At 34.4% G+C, this 23,824-nt stretch overlaps 5 protein-coding genes across 5 annotated transcripts in view; 3 read left to right on the top strand and 2 right to left on the bottom strand.

Annotated features, from left to right (window-relative positions):
• Positions 1-200: 200 nt before the first annotated feature.
• Positions 201-3,239, bottom strand: ETH_00031445 (uncharacterized protein; the record flags this gene model as incomplete). The annotated part of the gene is made up of 6 exons (XM_013378288.1): positions 201-250; positions 647-720; positions 1,035-1,149; positions 2,145-2,235; positions 2,802-3,012; positions 3,190-3,239. The coding sequence occupies 6 exons, from the start codon at positions 3,237-3,239 to the stop codon at positions 201-203; spliced, it is 591 nt and encodes a 196-aa protein (XP_013233742.1).
• A 659-nt stretch (positions 3,240-3,898) lies between these two features.
• Positions 3,899-7,565, top strand: ETH_00031440 (RNA methyltransferase, putative; the record flags this gene model as incomplete). The annotated part of the gene is made up of 5 exons (XM_013378287.1): positions 3,899-4,380; positions 4,788-5,274; positions 6,289-6,424; positions 6,711-6,804; positions 7,415-7,565. The coding sequence occupies 5 exons, from the start codon at positions 3,899-3,901 to the stop codon at positions 7,563-7,565; spliced, it is 1,350 nt and encodes a 449-aa protein (XP_013233741.1).
• Positions 7,566-9,511: 1,946 nt separating this feature from the next.
• ETH_00031435 (uncharacterized protein) lies at positions 9,512-11,146 on the bottom strand (the record flags this gene model as incomplete). Its single annotated transcript, XM_013378286.1, has 2 exons — positions 9,512-10,566; positions 10,828-11,146. The coding sequence occupies 2 exons, from the start codon at positions 11,144-11,146 to the stop codon at positions 9,512-9,514; spliced, it is 1,374 nt and encodes a 457-aa protein (XP_013233740.1).
• Positions 11,147-11,409: 263 nt separating this feature from the next.
• On the top strand, positions 11,410-12,610 carry ETH_00031430 (uncharacterized protein; the record flags this gene model as incomplete). The annotated part of the gene is made up of 2 exons (XM_013378285.1): positions 11,410-12,071; positions 12,253-12,610. 2 exons carry the CDS (start codon positions 11,410-11,412, stop codon positions 12,608-12,610), a joined length of 1,020 nt encoding a protein of 339 aa, XP_013233739.1.
• A 10,675-nt stretch (positions 12,611-23,285) lies between these two features.
• ETH_00031425 (RNA binding protein, putative) overlaps positions 23,286-23,824 on the top strand; it is a gene marked incomplete at both ends in the record, with an annotated part of 1,495 nt that continues 956 nt past the window's right edge. Inside the window, one exon of the mRNA XM_013378284.1 lies at positions 23,286-23,669. Coding sequence (XP_013233738.1) covers positions 23,286-23,669 — 384 coding nt within the window. The remainder of the gene's footprint in view (positions 23,670-23,824) is intronic.

Here is a 23,824-nt window from a genome sequence, read left to right as displayed (position 1 = left end):
AGAACAGAAGGAAATCAAAAAGACCTTTTGCAAATTCTGAAGAGTAAATGGAGCACAAGTGCTGCAGCAGAGTGAAGAAGAGCCCTAAACTAGGCCAAACAATAACAAATAAACCAACTTGTGCTTTTAATTAAACAGCAAATAAACGAATTCGCAAATTTAATTAAATCCAAAAACTCAAAAGACCTAAAAGCCCCTTTTCACTTCTTCCCCTTCTTCGCCCCGTCGCGCCACTCCTTGCTGCCCAACACTGCAGAGACAGCAAACAAAAAAGAAAAGCATTAGCCCCTTAAATAAACAAACAAACAAACAAATAAATGAATGAATAAAATAAATTGGTTAACTAGAATAAACCAATAAATAAGTCGATTGAACAAAAAAGAGAAACCGGCTTTTAATGCGACGAGGCAAAGGGGCCACTTCGGAGTGTCTAGACACCCGAGTTGCTGCGCTGCTCGAAAGCACTTTTCACTTTTCATTTTCATTTTTTAATTTTCTTTCTGCCGCTTTACTGGTGCAAATGGAGCGCTAACAAGTAAACAAATAAACAAATAAACAAATAAACAAATAAATAAATGGATAAGTAGCTTATTAATTTGTTTCAAAGAATTAAAAGAATTAAAAGAATTAATTTTGAAATCCCCACCTGTGCAGTTCACCCCCAACTGACACCAAATTTCCTGGTCTCCGACTTTAATGGCCACTTTGCCTCCATGGAACCTTCAGAAGCAAAAAAGAACAAAAGACAAAAACGAATAAAATAAAATAATAAATAAGGCAAAGGAAGACAAACGTAAATAAAATGAAAATAATAAATGGGGTAAAGGAATTGGTAAAACAAACAAACTAAATACAATAACAGTATGCAGTGAAAGAAAAGACCACACAAATCCAAAACAAAACAAACAAGTAAACAAACAGACGAACAGACAAACAAATAAATAATAAATAAATAAACCAACGAATAGACTGGATAAATAAATGAATAAATAAAAAATAAACAAATAAATTAAATAAATAAAAAGAGTTCCCACCATCCGCAAGAGCCGCTGCTGAAGGTGCGGGGTTTCATTTGGAAAATTAAATTTCCAATTTTGGAATTCATCACAGGAGCCTTTTCTAAAAAGCTTTGCCGAGACATCAGTGCAGCTGCAAACACAAAAAGGTCTATTTGATTTATTTGATTTGATTTGATTTATTTGATTTGACCTATTTGATTTAGTTTGATTTCATTTTAGTTATTTGATTTGATTTGTTTGAGTTAGTGCACTTGATTTAGTTTGATTTGGTTTGATTTAATTGATTTAGTTTGATTTGATTTGATTTAACTGATTTAGTTGATTTGACTTGATGGGTTTAGTTTATTTTAGTTTAATTGATTCGCTTTGATTGGTTTGATCTAAATGAACTCAATTGAATTGATTTCTTTTAATTTAATTTAATTTAATTTGATTCATTTAATTCAGTTGGTTTTAATTTGTTTGATTTAGATGAAGTTTGAGTTAATTCAGGAAGTTGGATTTGACTGTTTTTATTTAATTGAATTTAATTGTTTTAAATTAAACTGCTTTCTTGTTTTTAATCCAAATGAGCTTTGTCTTCAATTAAAAAGAAGTTTTAATTTCAATTTAAATTGTTTGCAATTCACGAAATTGAAATTAAATTTCATTTAATTAAAAACAGTTTAATTTCAATTTCATTGCCTGCAGTAAACACTTTAAAAGTAAATATAAAACTAAAAGTAAATAAAAGTATAAATAATATATTTAAAATGTGAAATCACTTTAAACGTTTTTATTTGCAAAATGGAACTTCGAAAAGACATTTTTGTAATTCAAAAAAGAGAATGAAAAATGCCCTTTTGCAGATTGGCTCTGAAGTGGTTTAACTTTAAATTAAAAACAAAAAAGAATCTGAATGGTTTATTTTAAATGAAAATCCTTCATTTTGAAATTGATTAAAAATAGAAGTAAATTAATACTAAACGAGAAGTGGATTGATTTATTTCAATTGCAGTTTCTTCGCTGAAAAGTTAACTAAAGATAAAAATAAAAACAAGTTAAAAACAACCCAAAAACAAATGAAAAACAAATAAAAAACAAACAAAAAACAAGTTAAAATAAATAAAAAAGATTAAAATTTACATTGCAACTTTTTCAAGTTCTTCGGCGGTTCATTTCCTGTCTTTTGTTTTTTTGCCGGCTGCTGCTCTTCGTCGCTTTCTCCCTCAGCCTCCTGCATGCAACGAATAAAAGCAAAAATAAATAAATAAAAATAAATAAGTAATAATAAATAAATAATAATAAATAGTAATAAGTAAATAATAAATAAAGGTAATTGAGGGAAATAAATGAAATGTCGAAAAGCAAACAATTGAAATAATATGGGCGGAAAAGCGCGAAAAAAAGGAAATAAAACACAAATAAAGAAGTGAAAGGAAATAAAATAATAGGAGTTTATTTAAATTTAAATGTTTCATTTGATTTAAAATAAAATAAAAGTTTTTGATTCACATAAATGAGAAAAGGCGAAACACATGAGCATACACCTGAGCGAGCTGGACATACACCCCAACGCCTGCGCGCCTTCCCCATTTCAGATTTTCGAATTTTGAGTTTCCACTTTATTTTTTTTGCGTAAAAGTTGAATTTAAAAGAATAAATAGAATAAATGGACCAATTAATTGAATAAATGGGATAAATGGAATAAATTAACCGAATAAATGGAATAAATGGAACAAATTAATTGAATAAGTGGAATACGTGGAATAAATGAAACAAATAGTTGAACTAATTGCGCACGGATTGCTGGCTTTTTCTGTCTTCTTCTGCTTCTGCTTCTTCCTCTTCTTCTTCCTCTGCATTCAACTCCGAAACTATTTTGTCAATTATTTCATTTATTTCTTTTTTGTGTTCTTTCAGCCCCTCAGCCGCCACTCCCAACTTCTCCTCCAGCTTCTCCCGCGCGCTCTTCCGGCTCATGTCCCGCCAAGTCGCAGCAGTTATCACTTCCCTGAAACCCCAAACCCTAAACCCTAAACCCTAAACCCTAAACCCTAAACCCTAGGGGGGCTGCAGAGGGCTCGGGGGTAGAAGGGGCTGGGGTCGCGGAGGCGCTTAAGGCCACACACTCCGTTGCCTCAAACCCTAAACCCTAAACCCTAAACCCTGGGGGTTTCCCACTGCGCACCTGAGGTGTTCCTCCGCCTTCACCGGGTCGAAGCTGTTTGCCTCTGCCATTTTTTTGAAAAGACTTTAAAAGACTTCGAAAGAATTTGAAAGATTTAAAAGATTCAAAAGATTTAAAAAGATTTGAAGAGAACTAAAAAGATTTGAAGATATTTGAAAGAAGCAGAGAATGCGAGGCGGGAGGCAGCAGCCGCTGCAGTCTTCCGGAAGTCAACTCGTGGAATTTGGAAATTGGAAACAAAATGGAAATAAAAAGAAGAAATAAAAAGATTTGCGAAGTCCGAAAGTGCAAAAGTGGAAAAAGAAGTGACGAACTGGAAAAGTCGGTCTGGGGCTTTCTGGCTCGTGCCGAGGTGTACATACACCCGAAGGCGCGCGCGGGCGGACAAGTTGAACTGGTCCGATCACTTCAATTCTTTTGGGATTTCAAAAGTACTTCTTGTCGTATTTCATTTATTTTTGTTTCTTTTAATTCTTTTCTTCTTTTTTAAACAGATCTCCGCCGCCGCAGCCGAGACTCGCCAGTTGGCCGCAGCCCTGGGGCCCCCTGCCCCACATTCCCGCCTCGAAGTCTTCTTTCTTTTCCTTTTCTGTTCAATTTTAATTCAAATTTAGCTTAATTTTCATTTTGTTTCCGCATTTAAACTAAAAGACTTCTCTTTTCCCTGCACCGGCCCCCAGCCACAGCCAGACTCAATGGCAGCCCCAGCATGGCGCTCTGGCTGCAGCAAGCCGCCAAGAAGTTCTCCAAATTAAATGCTGCAGTTCTGCAGCAACTCCCGCCTTTTCCCGCGGTCTCAGGTGTACGTACACCTCACCAACTCGAGCTGCAGCAGCAGCAGCAGCGGCAGCACCAGCGGCGACAGCAGCAGCAGCAGAGGAAGTTTGCGACTCGCGCAGCGCCGCACTGGCTGGAAGGCTGCAGCAGAGATGCGGCCAAAGGCCGAGAAGACGCAAATGAGAGGGCAGCAGCAGCAGCAGCAGCTGCTGCTGCTGCAGCAGGACCTGCAGCAGCAGCAGCAGCAGCAAATAGGGAGGCCGCCTTGCAGCCTGGAAGCCACGAAGATTTATATGAGAAGAAAGAAGAAAAAGAAAAGAAAGAAACGGCAGCAGCGCAGCAGCTGTCCATACACTCCAGACGCCACGCGCTGGTGAAGCATTTCATCAAATTAAAAACAAAGAGAAAATACAGGTCAAATAAAAAGCAATTCAAGACTTATTTATCTTTATTTGTTTATTTAAAATGCCATTTTATTTGAATAAATAGTGCCATTTTGTTCAAATAAATAATGCCATTTTGTTCGAATAGGTATTTACATTTAAGTCCACAATTGTTATTTTATTTACACAAAACCATTTCTAATTTTTACTCCTTTATTTATTCTCCCATGAAAAGCATATTAATTATTTATTCTTTCCTGTGTTTATTCTTTAATATAAAGTCTTCTAATTACCTGTTTATCACTCCGTTTATTTCTTCCTCCGGTAAAACTATTCTAATTAATCATTTATTCTTTAACTTATTGTATAATTTAGCGTTTAATTTATTAATTCTTTGATTAAAAGTATTTAAATAATTTATTTCTTTTTGTCTCTCAGAGCCTCCTGCGGCCAAATGGCGGTTTTGGGGGCTGAGACGATAATGGAGGTCTTTGGGGGGCCTGGAGGGGAAAGTGGCGGAAAAAAGGGAGAGAAGGAAATAAGAAAAGGAGAAAAGGAGATGAAAAAAGGAGAAAAAGAAGAAAAAGAATTGTTTGAAGAGCTCGGGGAGGCAAAAAGGAAGCCGTTGGTGCCTTTGGTTTTAATTGAAAATGAAAAAAGTGAAAATGCGGAAAGCGCGCGTCGCGGGCTTTCAGGTGTACGTACAGCTGCTGGCGCGCGACTTCGCGCAACCGACGAAATCATGAAAGTCCTTTGCGAGAGGAAATCAGATCCTTTTTCTTCCAAAACAACAAATGAAAACAAAATAATTCATAAATTGCCATTTAATTCCGCCAAGTTTCATCAAAAGTCCCCAAAAAGCTCTCCAAATTCCTTTTCCGATGCCGCCGCCATCTTCGAAATCCCAAAACCCGCAGACGACTCTGTGAACCCCAGGTGCTTCTTTTCTTCTTTTCTTTTCAATATTTATTTTTCATGTTATTTAATCTATTATTTAGTTGAAGTTTCACTATTTATTTATTCATTCATTCATTTATTTATTTATTTATTTGTTTGTTCGTTCATTTGTTTATTTGTTTATTTGTTTTATTCCTATTGATGCCTTTGTTAGCCTAACAAGTAGTTATCGAGTAGTTGGTTATTTGGCCATCGATTGATCAATTTATCGCCAACTAATCATCCAATTAACCATTTATTTTTTTTTTATTTATTTATTTACTTATTTATCTACTTATTTATTTACTTGTTTATTTACTTTTTGTTTTTATTTTCAGATTTGTGTTGGCAGCAGACGGCATTCGCTACGCTTCGAATTTGGGGCTTTTGTTGCATTTGGCGTTTTTTTTAGAAATCGATTTTTTGTTTTTTGTTTCCGGAGGAGTTGATCCTTTCAATTGGAAAGTTATTGTGAGATTTAATTCTTTTAGTCCATTTAATTCGTTTAATTCGTTTAATTCGTTTAGTTCATTTAACTCTTTTGGTTCTTTTAAGGCATTTAGTTCTTTTAATTCTTTTAATTCTTTCAATTCATTTAATTCATTTAGTTCTTTTAATTAATTTAGTTCATTTAATTTATTCATCTAATTCATTTAATTCATTTAATTCATTTAATTCATTTAATTCATTCAATTCATTTAATTCATGTAGTTCATTTAATTCATTTAATTTATTCATTTAATTCTTGTTCATTTAACTCATTCAATTCATTTAATTCATCCACTTCATTTACTTTAATCAAATTCGTTTATACTCATTGTTTTAATTCATTTTAATTCATTATAAGAAAATGGAAGCAGCAAAATAAAGGAAAGAATTAAAATTAATATAATATAATATAAATATAATATAATATAACATAGTATAATATAATATTATATTATTTAATTTAATTTAATTCTTCTTTTTCTCTTTTTCTCTTTTTCTTTTTTTTTTAATTCAGAGCCGCAGCAAAGGCCTCCATTTGCTGCTGCCGTTTGCCCAGGGGCCCCCAGAAGCTCTTTTGGAGTTTTGCAAAAAAAAGAAATTAATTTTAATTGCTGCTGATCTCCAGGGGCCCCCCTTGGAAGAATTAAAAGGTCTTTTCTTTTTTCTTTTCTCTTTTTTCTTTCTTTTGATGGTTGCTGCTTTTTTGGGCTGCTGCCGCTGCTGTTGCTGCTGCTGCTGTTGCTGCTGCTGCTGTTGCTGCTGCTGCTGTTGCTGCTGCTGCTGTTGCTGCTGCTGCTGTTGATTGACTTTCCCATGAGTTTGTTTGTTTGTTTTTGTGCTTTATCTGCTCATCACTATTTATTACTTATTTATTATTAATTATTTATTTACTTATTCTTATTTATTTATTTATTTATTTATTTATTTTATTTTCAGAAAGAATATCAGGGGAGGCCTGCGAAGGCATTTGCTGCGTTTTGGGCGGCGAGTCAAAAGGGCCTTCTTCTTTGCTGAAAGATAATTCCCTCAAGTTCGTTTTATTTTCCAATTAAATTAAATTAAATTAATTAAATCAAATTAAATTAAATTAATCAAATTAGTTAAATTAATTAAATTAAATTGAATTAAATCAAATTAAGTTAATTAAACTAATTAAATTAAATTGAATTAAATCAAACTAAATTAAAAGAAGTTAAATTAAATCAATTAAATTAAGTTAAATTAAATTAATTAGAATAAATTAAATTAAATGGAATTGCGCAATTCCCTCTTTTGGGGCACAGGGCCGCAGTGGCGGTCACATAAGTTCTCTTTTTTTGATTTTTTTTGAAATGTAATGAAAGGATAATAATAAATGAAATATAATAAAAGGATAATAATAAATGAAATATAATGAAAGGATAATGAGAGAAAGAACAATAAAAGAAAGAATAACAAATAAAAGGAAATGAAAGAAAGGATAACAAATAAAAGGCCAACAAAGGAAAGAATAATGAAAGAAAGATAACGAATAAAAGGGCAACGAAAGAAAGGCAATAAGAGAACGCACACCAGACGAAAGGACAATAAATGAAAACAAACGAAAAGACAACAAAGTGGAGTTGCATTTGTTTTTTTTAAATTGGTTTTGAACTTTTCAGATTTGCGCTGCCAATGGCCCCTTTTGTGGAGTCGCTGAATGTGGGCGTGGCGGGGGGGCTGGCGCTGTCGCTGTTGCGGCCGCTGGCGTTGGCGAGGAGTTTTGAAAAGTTCCAAAAAAAGTTCCAAGACGCACAAAAAGGGACATTTTGAGCTCCCACGCGCCCCTTTTAGACCCAAAAGGACCTCAAATAGCAATTCTTGCCTCAGAAATGAACTCAAAACGCATTTTTTGTCCCAAAAATGAACTCAAAACGCATTTTTTGTCCCAAAAATGAACTCAAAAGGCATTTCTAACTTTGAAAATAAACTCCAAATCTTTTTATCTCCCCAAATTCCGAAAAACCAAAGCCCTGGAGGTCTTGGCGGTGAAATGCCAAAAATCAAATTCGCCAAGAGATCTCCTTACTTTTTTAGTAGTAATTAAAAAATAATGAAATTAATAATTATAATATATTTATAAGTATAATAATATAATTAATAATAATAATAATAATGGATATGGTATGGGACATTCAAGTGCAGATTTGTGCGTTTTTAGATAATTATATGTGTGTGCTAGGGTGTATGTACAGGCACATTATTGCATTTGTTCGAATTTGTTCATATTTAAATTCGTATTTATTTAAATTTGCATTTATTTGAAGTTATGTTTATTTAAATTTGTATTTATTTTGCACTTATTTGCATCTTCTCATTTGCAAATTCTCCGCCTCTGGAAGTCTAAATTCCCTTTCTCTTTATATTTAATTTGTTTTCCTTTTAAAGATGTTGGATGCATGCAAATGGCTTGAGGAGTTAATTGTCTTCAAGACAGATTTGAGTAATTTAAAGATAATTTAAAGACAATTAAGCCAATTAATCCACAAATTGGAACAAAGAGAGTCCTCTTTGTATTCTTGTCAACAAATCTTTTATATAAATGCATTTATTACTTTCGAACTTCAACTGAGGGGTGTACGTACACCTGGCCGTGGTGTACGTACACCTGGCCCCGGTGTACGTACACCACTCGAGTCGCCGCGCGGAAGTGCAGTTTCACTTTTGTTTCATTTTTGAAAACACTTTTCTCCAATTTGTTTTTATTTGCAAAAATAATGCGAAATATCTTCAAGAAAAAAAGAAAAATGCGAAAAGCTAAGAGAACTGGCAAATGAAATGCAACAGACAGCAGGGAGGCTCTGCGGTGGCGGAGGCCAGAGGGCCCGAAACCCGCATCAATTCTTTTCTTTTTTCTCTTTTTTTGAATTTAAAATTCAAGTGTAATTCAATTTAGCCTTTTAAATGAATTAAAAGATCAAAAAGTGACCACTGGTGCTGCTGGCGGTTCATTGGTGGCGGGGGTGACCAGTGGTCTGTCTGTACGTACACCCCAGCAGCAGCCGCTGGGTCCGGCCGCAGTTCCTCCGGAGATGAAATAAAATCAGTTTTTCACTTTTGCAAATTTTCGACAATTCGAAGTGCTGTTTCGCGAACAGCAGCAGCAGCAGCAGCAGCAGCAGCAGCAGACCGCGGGGGTGTCCGTAGCCGCGGGAAATGGAATTAAAACTTCGGGTGAATTGGTTGAAGTAAAGCCGAAAACAAACAAATAAACAAATTACAAACAAATGAAAAATGACTGACACCAAAGCTGCCTCTTCGCGCCGCTGCGCCGCAGAGCTCTGAGGTGTACGTACACCCCACAGGTGTACATACACCCCGCACGTGTACATACACCTCAAAGGTGTACATACACTCCACAAGTGTACATACACCCGTCAGGTGTACATACACCTCTAAGGTGTACATACACCCCACAGAAGTCCATACACCCCACAGGTGTAAATAAACCTTAGCTGCCATACACCTCCCAGCTGTACATACACCCCACAGGTATAAATACATCTCAGCTGTCCATTCACCTCCCAGCTGTCCATACACCTCCCAGGTGTACGTACACCCCTCAGGTGTCCATACACCCCTCAGGTGCCCATACACCTCTCAGGTGTACGTACACCTCTCAGGTGTACGTACACCTCTCAGGTGTACGTACACCTCTCAGGTGTACGTACACCTCCCAGGTGTACGTACACCTCCCAGGTGTACGTACACCTGGGGCTTCAGGCGTCTGGCTGGAGGTGCTGTTTGGTGAGGAGTCTTTTGGGAATTGGCTTTCCGTAGTTCTTCGCTTCTGCTGCTACCAGCGCAGCAAGCCGCTCTATTTCCCGCGACGCGTGCATGCACACCGGGCCCTTCCCTGCTGCTGCTGCTGCTGCTGCTGCTGCTGCTGGGGGGGCAGCAGCGGCGTCCCCGTCGCTGCTGCTTCTGTTGCTTTCTGCTGCTCTGCTGTGGGGCCTCAGCAGCTCCGGCGCAGCTTCAGGTGTATGTACACCTCGCTTCTCGAACCCGCTGCTGCTGCTGCGCCGCCCCGGCTGAAACACTTCTGCTGCCCGCTTCCCCGAATCTTCGCTGCTGCTGCTGCTGCTGCTGCTGCTGCTGCTGTCGGCAGCAGCAGCCGCGGGGCTGTGCGGCTCCTGCTGCTGTGCTGCAGTGTCTCGACACGAGGGCCTGTACGGCTTTCCATAACGAGCTGCGATGTCGATGCTGCTTTGCTGCATGCGTTTTGCTGCTGTCAGCTTCCGCGCCGCTGCTCTGCCGCTGCTGCTGCTGCTGCTGCTGTCGACAGGCGAAGCCGAAACGTGCTGCTGCTGCTCCTGCCGCTGCTGCTCCTGCTGCAGCAAGTCAGGCTCCTGCTGCTGCTGCTGCGGGTGCTGCTGCTGTTCTTGCTGCGGCTGAGGACGGTGTTCATGCCGCGGGTGCTGCTGCTGCTGCTGCTGCCTGTGTTCCTGCTGCAGCAGCAGCAGCTGCTGCTGTTGCTGCTGGTGCGTGTGGGCCTTATCTATTTGTCTCTCGAAAAACAACTTCAGCTGAGACACCCGAGAGGGACACCTGAGGGGCCCCGGGGAATCTTTTTTAGAAAAATTGAAATCCAAAGAAGTCTCTTTCTCGAGGCCCGAAGCTTCTTTGCTGCTGCTGCTGCTGCTGCTGCTGCTGCTGCTGCTGTCTCTTTCATTTGCTTCTCTGTCTGCGTCGCTGCTGCTGCAAGAAGCTGGCGGAAGTTGCATGCCCTCGGGTGTACATACACCTCGCGGCGTGGCGGCAGAGCGGCTGCTCTCTGTTGCAAATAAAAGTGAAAACAAATTTATAAATATTATATCTTAATAGTAATAATAAGAATGTAATTACAAGTAAATATTAATATTTATTCATACATTTATTTATATATTCATTTATATACTTATTTATAATCTTTTAATGACAGCATTTCCGCATTTGGCTGTCTCGGGTGTAGTGTGCGTTCCGGTGTATGTACAGCTCCCTCTACCTGTATCTCGAATTTCAAATTAAATTTTTTCTTCAAGTTTAAAACTCTCACCTCCATTGTTTTCACTTGTTTGCTGTCCTCCGCTGCTGCTGCTGCTGCTGCTCGGCTCTGCGTCCGCTGCAGTAGCAGCAGCAGCAGCAGCAGCCGCTGCTGCTGCCGCTGCTGCTGCGGCAGAGAGGTCTGCAGGCGGCGGCGGCAGCAGCTCTGCAGTTCCCTGCGGGTCTTGTGCGTCGAGATCGAGGGGAGGGTTATTTGAATTGAATTCCTTTTGCGGCGAGTTGGCAGCAGCAGCAGCAGCAGAAGCAGCAGTAGCAGCAGTAGCAGCAGCAGCAGAAGTCTCGAAAGAATTAAAAAGAGAAGGAGAAGCCATTTGGGAAAGGGCGGAGATCGCCCGGGCTTCGCGTTCTCGGCCGCTGCCGAAAGCCGTCTGCGGTGGTGCAGGGTTGCGGGGCGGAAACGCGGGGCGAACTCGGGAAATAAAGGACAAATTGGCGTTAAAAAAAGAAATAATGGAGAAATAATTCGGAAAAAAAGGGGAAAGTTCCACTTCGAGCGGCGAAAATCCGAAAACGGCAGAGCGAAGGAGGACACGGAGTAGTGGTGGCGGCGGAAGCCAGCGAGCCGGCTGGTGCGATGTGCGCGGGAAAACGCGGAGAAAAAGACAAAACAGAAGTTAAATGCAAAAGTAAACAGAAACCACAAGTGATTCCGTCGAGAATGGAAGAAATAAAAGTGGTTTCCCGCGGAACCGCTGAAGTTGCACGGGCGGTCGATGTGTGTCTGCGGTGTCCATACACCGCGCGCATGCAGGCGCGAGGCGCGAGGCGCGGAACGGAAAGCTGCAGATATTTGCGAAATGAAAAGATGTGGGAGCCGTTTAAGAAGCTGTTGAGTTCTCCGAGAGAACTTTGTTTGATTTACGCCTGCGAATATGCCGATTCCTTCAGCAGCTTCGCGCTGGACTACGTGTTCGTGTTGTACTTGAGCGTGGGTTTCGGCCTGAGCGACGTCGCCGCCAGCTGGATCTACGGAGTCTACGGACTCATGTGTTTGTTTTTCGGCGTTTTTTTCGGACCTTTGGTGGACTTGTTGGGCGTTCGCCGTTCCCTGCTGCTGGGAACAGCAACTTCTTTTGCTGCGCGGCTGCTGCTGGTCTTCGCCACGGACTCCCTCACCCTCTTCGCCGCTTTGCTGGCGCTGCTGCCCATGGGCGTTTCGCTCACCAGCAACGTGTTGAAGTTGGCCGTGCGTCGCTACGCCTCTGCGGGGACTCGGTCCTGCGCCTTCGACTGCTCGTGGGTCTTTGTCTTTTTCCACTTTTGCAAAACTTCGCAAGTCCCCGCGGAGGCGCGGGGCGGGACTGGGACTTGCTCGGAGCTGTTCTTTGCATTTTTCTCCTTCGTTTGACCCCCCAGTTGCTGCACTTGGCCTTTTTTTGGAATTTATTATTCAACTTCTTTTCCTGCTTTTCTCCAGATACCTCGTCACCAACTCCGCAGCCCTCAGCGCCGCCCTTCTCCTCACCGCCACTCGCGCGATGGTCCCCCCCCTCGGCCAGCCCTACCGCCCTTACCTCTTTTTCGCCTGTCTCCCGGGGCTGCTGCAGTTCGCCTTTTCTTTCTTCCTCAGAGACTCTCCTGCTGCTGCTGCTGCTGCTGCTGCTGCTGCTGCTGCTGCTGCTGCGGAGCAGCAGCAGCAGCAAATGGAGCTCCCAAGCTCGCCGTTAAACGTGAGTTCTGGAAAAATTGAAGGAATAGTAAACCGACTGAATCTTTATTTTCCAATCTACTTCTTCCTTTTAGTCCAAAGTTGCTTCTTATTTGTTTTAAAATGAAAACAAATAAATGGAAAATAAACAAATTATAAAACTCCGTTTTCGGAATTTTGTTTTATCCGGCAAACTCCAAGTGGAACTTCAAGTGTACGTACACCCGACTGCTTCCGCCTCCGCCGCTGCTCTTCTCCGTCTTCGATTTTAATTATTCGAAGACCATCAAATTCATTTATTATTATTTATTTATTATTTATTTATTTATTTATTTATTATTTATTTATTTATTTATTTATTTATTTTGCTGCAACAGATCCTGCGGGAGACTCTGGCCTCTCGTCGGCTGTGGCGGTTTCTGGCGGTGTCGACGGCGGTGTGTTGCGGTGGGCCAAAAAGGTGTTTTTGAATTAATTTGAATTAATTTGAATTCATTGAATTCATTTAATTCATTTAATTCATTTTAATTCATTTAAACTCCTTTTTGGTGCTTTTTGGGCTCTTTTAACTCCATTTTTGGTTCTGAATTGTTCTGAATTGCGTTTAAAGTGTTTTAAATTGTTTTAAATTGTTTTATATTGTTTTAAATTGTTTTATATTGTTTTAAACTGTTTTAAATTCATTTAAATTCATCTTCCACTTTTCAGGAGTCGGAAGTGTCCTCCGGTGAGCCCCTTTTTGGTCTCCGCCGAATTTCGCGTTTTTATTTCCCGCAGACATTTCGGCAGCACTTTCCCCAAAGTCTTCACTCGCTGTGAGGCTTTTAATAACTTTAAATTCATTTAAATCATTTTAAATCATTGTAAATCATTTTAAATTAATTTAAATCATTTTAAATTAATTTAAATCATTTTAAATTAATTTAAATAATTTTAAATCCATTTAAATCGTTTTAAATCGTTTTATATGTGCTTAGAATCATTTTAACCGTTTAAATCTGATTTAAATCTGATTTAAATCATTTATAAATGTAATTTAATCGTTTAAATCCATTCAAATCATTTAAATCTGACTTTAAACATTTTAAATTTAGTTTCAAACAATTTAAATTCATTTTAGTCGGTTCAAATCCATTCCAATCATTTTAAGTCCATCTTAATCATTTTAAACAACTTTAAATATATTTTAAATGATTTTAAATCATTTTAAATGATTTTAAATCATTTTAAATCATTTTGAATCTATTTTTAACTATTTCAAATACATTTTAAATCTAATAAAATAGTAGTTAGGAAAATTAGAAAATGCATTTTGTCTTCTCAACTTCAATCTGCGAAAGCGAAATTTACAGATTGGAAATAAATAAATGTTAAATGGATTTGAAATTAATTTCAAATTAATTTGAAGTTAATTTAAAATTTAAATTAACTCTAAATTAATTTGAAGTTAATTTTAAATTAATTTTAAATTAACTTCAAATTAATTTCAAATCAATTTTAAATCAATTTCAAATTAATTTAAAATTAATTTAAAATTAATTTAAAATTAATTTAAAATTAATTTAAAATTAATTTAAAATTAATTTCAAACTAATTTTGAATCAATTTCAAATCAATTTCAGATAAATTTAAAATTCATTCATTCAAATTAATTTTAAATTAACTTCAAGTTAACGGAAATTAGTTTAAAACTGCTTTCAAATTAACTTAAAAAGTGCTCCGAGTTAACTTGAAATAAATTCAAATTTAATTTGACTTCAAATTGAAATCAAATTTACTTAAGACGAAGCGGCAAGTTGAACTGCAGTTTAAACAAAACAAAATTAAATGAATGAAATTAAATCAGACCAATTGCATTAAATCAAACAAACAACTAATTGAATTAAATAAAACCAAACAATGCATTAAATGAACAAATAATGAAAACAATTAAGTTGGATTTAATTCAATTTGGGAATTTGCCGCAGCAATTTCTTCGGAGTCTCCTTACGAGTTGCTGCTGTCGATAAATCCTTTTTTGATTTCTTCTTTTCTTCCTTTTTTTTCTTTTGCTTCCAAGTACATGACTTCTTTTAATTCTCTCATTGTGGTAAGTTCATTTATCCATTTATTCATTGATTTATTTATTTATTTATTTATTTCGTTTTATTTGTTTTAAATCGTTTATTTATTTCATTGTCTTTTACTTCCACTTCGTTTCATTCTTTCATCTTTTAAAATCATCGCCTCCAGTTGTTCTTTTAATTATTTAATTCTTTTCATTTATTTAATTCTCATTTAATTATTTAATTCCTTTTGTTTATTTAATTCCTTTGTTTACATAATGCATTTTGTTCAACTGTTTAATTCTTTTTGTTTATTTGATAATCTTTTAATGCTAAAACCATTTTTATCAAAACAAATAATTAATTTTATTTAATTCTTTAGCCCTTTATTTGAGTGCAATTTAATTTCATTTTTCTCCTTCGTTTTAATTCCTTCTTTTGTTTATTATTTCTTTATTCATTCATTTCTTTATTCATTTATTTATTTATTCATTTATTTATTTACATTATTTATTTTATTATCTAATTTCATATATTTTGTTTATTTGTTTAATTTCAGTATCTTTTATTTATTTTTATCTACTTTTTAAATGCCATTAGTGTCAGTTGCATTTCCTTGCTTTCTTAATTGTCACTAGTTCGGGTCTCCTTTGGTGCTGCTTGAAGTGGTTTGCTGCTGCTGCTGCTGCTGCTGCTGCTGCTGCTGCACCTGCAGTGCTTTTGAATTGCTGCTGCAGCTGCTGCTGCTACTGAATCGCTGCTGCTGCTGCTGCTGCTTTCTGGAGCCTCGCTGCTGCAGCTATTTTCTTCTCGTTTAAAAATGTTTTAATTTTTATTTATCGTTAAAATAATTTAAATTTATTTTTATTATTTTTTATTCTTTAGGTGTTCCTATCCCTCTTATCAGTTATTTCCTTTATTTACTTTTCATTTTCTCTCATTTATTTATTTATTTATTTATAATTTCATTTCTGTTATTTGTATTTATTTCACTAACTGTTTGTCCCATTTCTTTTACTATCTGTTATTTATTTTATTTATTTATTTATTATTTTATTTATTTATTTATTTACTTCATTTAGTTTTTGTTATTTAGGACTTGCCTTTTAGTTAAATTCTTTTGCATTTTTATTTTTGTTTTTAGGGAACTTCCATCTCTTCCCTTTCTTTATTTGTTTTGGTAAGTAACCCACAATAATAATTCTAATTAATAATAATAATAACAATAATATAATAATAATAATAGTAATAATCATAATAATAATAATCATAATATTAATAAAAATGATGATGATGATAATAATAATAATAATCATCATCAATATAAAAATAATAATATAATGATAATAAAAATGATAATAATAACAACAAGAACAAGAACAAGAACAAGAACAACAACAATAATAATAATAATATAATAATAATAATAATAACAATAATAATAATAATAATAATAATAATAATAATAATAATATCAATAACAATAACAATAATAACAATAATGATAATGACAATAACAATAACAATAATAATAATAATAATAATAATAATAATAATAATAATAATAATAATAATAATAATAATAATAATAATAATAATAATAGTAATAGTAATAACATTAAAAATAACAATTAGAAGAACTCCTCGGGAGCCAAACGAGCCCTGAACTGCTGCAGCTGAGGTGTACGTACACCCGAGGGCGCCGCATGCAGCGCCTGCAGCTGGGGTGTACGTACACCTGAGCGTGCAGGGAATGAGTCCTTCTTTTTTTGGATCTTTTTTCTGCATTTTAATTTTCACTTTTGGAGAAATGATTTGGGCCCCTAGACTTCTGCAGCTTTCTGTTGAGGCAAGACATTTAATTCATTTATTTATATATATATTTAATTATTTATTTTATTTGTTTAATTTGCTTAATTTGTTTAATTATTTAATTTGGTTAATCTACTTTGTTTAAATTGTTTAATTTACTTGGTTTATTCAAGTTTATTTAATTTGTTTAACTTGTTTAATTGATTTGATTTGTTTAATTTATTATTTGTTTTTAATTTGCCGGTTTATTATTACTCAATTAATTCATTTGTTTCTGTTGATACGAAATATCAAATTTATTTATTTTAAATTGAATTTAATTTGGTTTATTAATATTAATAATTCACTTTCTTCTGTTTCTGGGAGATGTTAAATTAATTTATTTCTCCATGTTAAATTATTTTAATTGTCGATTTATAATTCAATTAATCCATCTGTTTTTGTTGATGCGAGAAATTAAATGTTTTATTATTTCTTTTAAAAATATAATTTGTCGAATTGTAATTTAATTAATTAATTTCTCTTGTCGAGATGAAAGTCCAAATAAACTTTTATTTCTTTTTGAATCTGAATTGAATTTATTTTAATAGGTTTGTTTGCAATTAAATTAACTGGTTTATTTAATTATTCATTTATATTTATTTTTCATTATTTAATTGACTTAATTATTTGATTTATTACTTGCTGATTTGTTGACTTCAATTATTATTGTATGACTTATTATTAGTAAATAAATAATAGTAATGATCTAAAATAAGCAACTTTAAATTATTAGTTAAAATGCTTTATTTATTTTTAAATTGACTTTGCCTCTTTTTTCAGGCTGCTGACGAAGGGCGAGAAGGCACTGGTGCGTTGCTGCTGCTGCTGCTGCTGCTGCTGCTGCTGCTGCTGCGCTGCAGCACCACAAGCAGCAGCAGCAGCAGCAGGACCAGCAGCAGCAGCAGTAGCTGTTAATAAAGCTGTTGTTTGTTAAATTAATTGAAAGTTATTTTTATTTATTAATTTATTTATTTATTTATTTATTGAATTTAAATAACAATTATAATTCTGTTTAATCCCTCGAATTCTCTCTAGCATGCCTTTTAATTCAAACAAACAAAATGCATTTAATTAATCAAATCAAATCCGACTAATTAAATCACACTAAATGAATAAATCAAATTAAATGAATTAAATCAAATCAAATGAATTGAATCAAATTAAACGGATTAAATTAAATGAATTAAATCAAATTAGATGAATTAAATCAAATCAAATTAAATGAATTAAACTAAATTAAAGGAATTAAATTAAATTAAATTGAATAAAAGAAAACAAAAAGTATTTAATTAAAATCCACTTTTCAGTTTTGGCTCTTTCTGGAATTCCCCGTTACCTCGCGAGGCTCTTCGCCGGCGGCACTTCCGGCTATTTGCTCCAACGCTTTTGTGAGTTTTATTTTAATTAAATTGTTTATTATTTAATTTATTTAATTATTTAATTTATTTATTTAATTAATTTGATTTGATTTGGTTCGATTTAATTCAATTTAATTCTATTTATTCGATTTGATTTGATTTGGTTTGATTTGATTAGTACAGTTTGATTTGATTTAATTTGACTTAATTTGATTTAATTCGATTTGATTTGATTGATTTAATTTAATTTGGTTTGATTTAATTTAACTTGATTAGTGAGTTAATTAATTTAACCGATTTAGTTTATTTGATTCAATTTAATTTGATTCATTTGACTTAATTTGATTTAACTAATTTGTTTTAATTTGATTTAATTGATCTGATTGATTTAACTTAATTTGACTAGTTATTTAATTTAATTTGATCAGTTATTTCAATTAATTCGATTAAATTACTTAAAATAAGTTAATTAAATCATTTAAGATAATTTAATTAAATTAATTCGTTTTGATTGAATTCGTGGGTCAAATGTGCAAACGAAACAACTAGCCATTTATTTATTTGTTTACATCATTTCCAAACTAGTTGTTTATTTAATTGAATTAATTAAATCAATTAAGTTGATTGAACTAAATCAATTAAACTAAACTAATTAAATAAATAAATAAACAAACAAACAAATAAATAAATAAATAAATAAATAAATAAATAAATAAATAAATAAATAGTTTTTATTTATTTCTTTCTGCAGGTGCTGACGCGGCTCACTGCGGCGAAGGGCGCAAACTGTGGTTTTGGATTGGAGGCATTTCGAGTGCGTTTTAATTTAATTTAATTAATTTAATTAATTTAATTTAATTTAATTTAATTTAATTTAATTTAATCAAATTAATTAGATTAAATTTGTTTTTATTTTGAGTTGATTTGAAGACTAGGGAATTAAAATAACTAAGGGAGTTGAAAAGAATGAAAGACAATTTAAAGGGAATAAAAGTAATCAAAAAAGAACTTAAATTATCAAGAACGAATCCAAAACAATTAAAATAATTAGATGTTGAAATAATTAAAATAAATAAATAATTAAATAATTAAACAATTAAATAATCAAATAATCAAATAATCAAATAATGTAATAATAATTAAAATGGGGTAAAACGAAGTTCCTGAAATTGAAGACTTCGCCCAATTTGAGTTTCTACTTTTTGAATTTCTCTTCAGCAACTTCTTTCATTTTGTTTTCATTTTAATTTCTTTTGTCTTCTTTTCCTTTTACGTTTATTTTCTTTTTATTTTCTTATTTTCTTTTATCTTCTTTTTATTTCCTTTTTATTTTCCTTTCATTTTCTTTTATCTTCTTTTTATTTTCTTTTAAATTCCTTCCATTTCCCTCCATTTCTTTCGTTTTATTTTGATTTCATTTAATTTTAATTTCATTTAATTTCAATTTCATTTAATTTTAATTTCATTTAATTTTAATTTTATTTTAGTTTTATTTGTTTTGTTTAATTTAATTTAATTTATTTCATTTTTAATTTTATTTCTCAGCTGCCACTCCGGTGTGTCTAATTGTCTTTCGTCGGTGGCTGAATCCAGGTGAGCAAAAGAACTTAATTTTGAATTAAATGAATTAAATTAAACCAAATTAATTAAATTAAATTGAATTAAATCAATTAAATTGATTAAATGAATTAAGTTAAATAATTGAATTAAATGAAATGAATTAAAAGTGATTTCCATCTTTTCAAAAATCGAAGAGATGCGCTGCGCTGGGGTGTACGTACAGCCCAGGAAGAGGAGCGTCAGCGGCGCCTTTTGGAGGAAAAGAAATTTTTGAGGGAAATATTTTAAATAAATAAATGAATAATAATAAATGATTATAACTATTTAATTGTAATTAATTGGAACTATTCATTTGTTTATTTTAATTAATTATAATTCATTGAATTGGAATAAATGAATTGCAAAGCATCAATTCAACTTTACGGCTAACGAGCCCTTTCCCTTTTGCAAAACTTGAAAGACTTTCGCGACTTTTGCTGCTGCAGCACATGCTGCTGCTGCTGCTGTTGCTGCTGCTGCTGTTGCTGCTGCTGCTGCTGCCGCTGCTGCTAATGACGTTGTTGCTGCTGCTGCTTTTGCTGCCGGCAACCGCAGCGCACTAACCATATGCGTGCAGCAGCAGCAGCTGCAGCAGCTGCAGCAGCTGCAGCAGCAGCTGCTGCTGCAGCTCTGTATACTCAGCAGCAGAAGCACTAGCACCAGCTGCTGCTAATGCAGCAGGAGCAGCAGCAGTTGCTGCTGCTAATGCAGCAGCAGCTGCCGCACGAAACGAAAAACCAGCAGCAGCAGCTGCAGGAAAGTTTGGAAAAAAAATGTTTTTAAAAAATTGAAATTCAATTTGAGACAAAAGTTGAATTAAATTCTTTAACTTTTCGGACTTTGTTTTCTTTTGTTTCTTTTTTGGTTTTTAATTCTTTTGTTTTATTATTTGATTTGCCTTCTTTCCATTTATTCATTTAGCTCTTTCATTTCTTTTAATTCTTTCAATTCTTTTACTTGTTTTAATTCTTGTAATCCTTTTATTTGTTTCCATTCTTCTATTTGTTTTAATTCTTTCACTTGTTTTAACTTCTGGATTTGCTTTCAATTCATTTTATTTTATTTTTTTTAATTTTATTTTTTTATTTTCATCTCTTCGCCGCCTTCAATTATTTGCTCCAATTTCTTTCTCCCTTAATTATCTTTTATTTTCTTTCATTTCCTTTTATTTTCTTTTGTTTTCTTTTATATTCTTTTATTATCTTTTATTTTCTTTTATTATCCTTTTATTTCCTTTAATTGTCTTTTGTTATCTTTCACCGTATTTCATTATCTTTAATTGCCTTTTGTCATCTTTATTATGTCTTAATTATTTTGATCTTTTTTAAATTGCTTTGATTACATTCCAATTTCTTTTAATTCTTTTACTTCTTTTTAATTTCTTTTCATGACCTTTCAAATCCATTTAATCATTTTCAAATCCATTTAATGACATTTAAATCAATTTAAATAGATTTGTTCATCTTTAAATCAGTTCGGTAACATTTAAATTTGGTTACTTACTTTAAATCATCTATTTGTTTGAAAATGAATTTATTTCTTTTGTGAGTTTTTCCAAAATTCGTCTTTTGAGTTTTCCAAAACTTTCCCCACTTTTCTGTTTTACTTTTGAATTTATTTTATTTTATTTATTTTATTTTCATTTTATTTTATTTTATTCTCCTTTCTCTCCTTTTCTCTTCCTTTTCCTTTTCCTTTTCTTTTTGTCTTTTATTTTGTATTTGTTTGCATTTGAGTTTATACTTCAGTTATTTTGAATTTAAATTCACTTTAATTTTATTTATTTTGAATTCAAATTCATTTTAACTTTATTTATTTTGAATTTGAATTCATTTTAAATTTCTTTTTATTTATTTCGGATTTGAAGATTCTTGAAGCTGCTTTCCGAGGCTGCTGTGCACCGCCGTGTACTGCACAAAAATAAAAATAAAATAAATAAAATAAAAACATACAATTCACTTTTATTATTTCTTTTAATTCTTTTTTAACTCTTCTTCAATTCTTTTAATTGTCTGGGATCGTCTGGGATCGTCTGGGATCGTCTGGGATCGTCTGGGATCGAGTGGCAGAAAAAGATACTTGAAGGAAAAAAGAAAAAGCGAAAAGCCAAAATAAGGAGAAACAATAAAAGTGACACAAAGAAGAAAATGAATGAAAAGAACTAAAAAGAATCAAAAGGAATGAAAAAGAATTAGGAGGAATTAAAAAGAATTAAAAGGAATTAAAAAGAACTAAAATGAATTAAAAGGAATTATGAAAAGGATTAGGAGGAGAATTAAAAAGAATTGGGAGTTAAAAAGAATTAAAAAGAATCAAAAAACAATTCAAAAATGAAAATAAAATGAAAATAAAAACAAAACGGCAACCGCCACAAACGGAACAAAAACAAAACCGTTTTTTCTCCTTTTTGAATTTTCCTGTCACTTCTAGTCTTTCAAATAATAAGCAAACAAATAATTAATTAATTAATTAATTAATTAATTGATTAATTAAACAAACAAACAAATAAATAAATAAAAGAATTACTTTATTTACGCATCTGTCTACGCAGCTGCTTTCTCCCGCCTCCAGAATTTCCTTTTTGACATTTGGAATGCAGCGGGACCAACAAGTGTCTTGCATCCTGAATTAAATAAATAAGTGAATAAATAAATAAATAAATAAATAAATAAATAAATAAATAATAAATGAATTAATAGATGAATTAGTTGTTTAGTTAGTTAATTCGGGCTTTAGATGAGGATTTAAAGAGTTTTAAAAATCAAAAAATGAAAAAATTCGAATAACCAAATTGTAAATTAAACAAATAAACAAACAAACAAATAAACAAACAAACAAATAAACAAACAAACAAATAAACAAACAAACAAACAAACAAACAAATAAATAAACAAATAAAAACAAACAAATAAACAAACAAACAAATAAATAAATGAATAAATAAATAAATTAAAGAAATAAAAGAAATAAAAGAAATAAAAGAAATAAAGAGTAGAGGCGGAGAAGGAGTCCGCATTCAGGGTGTACATACAGCTGGTCGTAGGAAAAAGTGGACATTTGAAAAGAGGGAAATGGGGGCCAAAAAGGCGAATTTGAGGCCAAATTGGACGAAGAAAGGCCGAATTAAAGAACAGAATGCACAACAAATGAATTAGAAGAAGAATTGAGGCTCAAAATGGCGAAAAAAAGCCAAAAATTGACCTTTTTAAAGGCCAAATGCGCTCACCGGCGGTACATGTCGCTGAGCCCCAGCAGCTCCACCAGGGCCAGCTGGACGGGGTCTGCGGCGGCTTCCGCGGCCATTTGGAACTTCGCAGAAAACGGCGGATTTTCCGAGTTTTTGCAGATTTGGAACTCCGAAAAGCATTTTTGAAGTTCAAAACACAAAAAGAAAGAAAAATAAACCCCGAAAACGCGAAAAACGCGCCGATTTGGCGCCGGCTGCTGCATGCGCCGCGCGGAGTCGCGGCGCGGGGCTGAGGGGCTGAAGGCGACGAATTTTATCCGTTCTTCGCCTCGTTTTTACTTCTTTCCTTTTATTTTCCTTTTATTTTCTTTTGTTTTCTTTTATTTGCTTTTTGTTTCTTCTTTTGCTGCAGTTTGCGCCTTTTAAATCCAGTTTGGAGCTCAAACGACACTCGGGGGCTCCGACGCCCCCCAGAGGATCTTCTCTTGCAGAATTCGATTTTCGGAGTTTCCCTTCTTCTTCTTTGCTCCCCAGACCCCATTTGGAGTTTATTTTCATTTATTTATTCTTTTATTTGTTTATTTATGTATTTATCCGTTTATTTTTTCGCTTTCCCCCCTCCTCGCAAACCTGGCTCTCTCGGTGTATGTACATACACCGCAGACAGGCCACCTCTCTGGGGTGTATCCGCAGCTCCGGACTTTCATTCCTTTCTTCTTTTGAAATTCAAAATCCCGAATTCAATTTAAATGTTCTAAAATGACTCAGAAGCCCCAGAAGGCGAAGAAGCCCGCCGCTGCTGCTGCAGCAACAGCAGCAGCAGAAACAGCAGCAGCAGCAGGCGATGCGGCAAATTCGAGCAAAAAGCAAATAAAATCGACTAAGAAGACAATTGCAAAGATGTCTGCAGCAAACAAAAAGAGCAGCAGCAGCGACAGCAGCGCGAAGCTGCGGAAGGAGAAGCAGCAGCAAAAGAAGAAAATCGAAGGAAAACGCAAAAGCCAGCCAGCAGACGTTGCAGCAGCAGCAGGTGCAGCAGACGCAGCGGCAGCAGACACAACAGCAGCAGCAGCAGCAGATGGAGTTTCTCGGAAGCGGCAGCAGGCCGTGTCTGCAGCTGCTGCGGATTTGAAGCGCCAGCGAGTGCGCCAACCCGCAGCAGCAGCAGGAGAAGCAGCAGCAGCAGGAGAAGCAGCAGCAGCAGGAGAAGCAGCAGCAGCAGGAGAAACAGCAGCAGCAGGAGAAGCAGCAGCAGCCGGAGAAGCAGCAGCAGCCGGAGAAGCAGCAGCAGCAGCAGG

Source organism: Eimeria tenella, genomic scaffold (assembly GCF_000499545.2).
Source record: "Eimeria tenella Houghton genomic scaffold, Eth_scaff8, whole genome shotgun sequence".
NCBI lineage: Eukaryota > Apicomplexa > Conoidasida > Eucoccidiorida > Eimeriidae > Eimeria > Eimeria tenella.
Note: the sequence above shows the minus strand (reverse complement) of the source record. Positions and strands in the feature narration are given on the sequence as shown.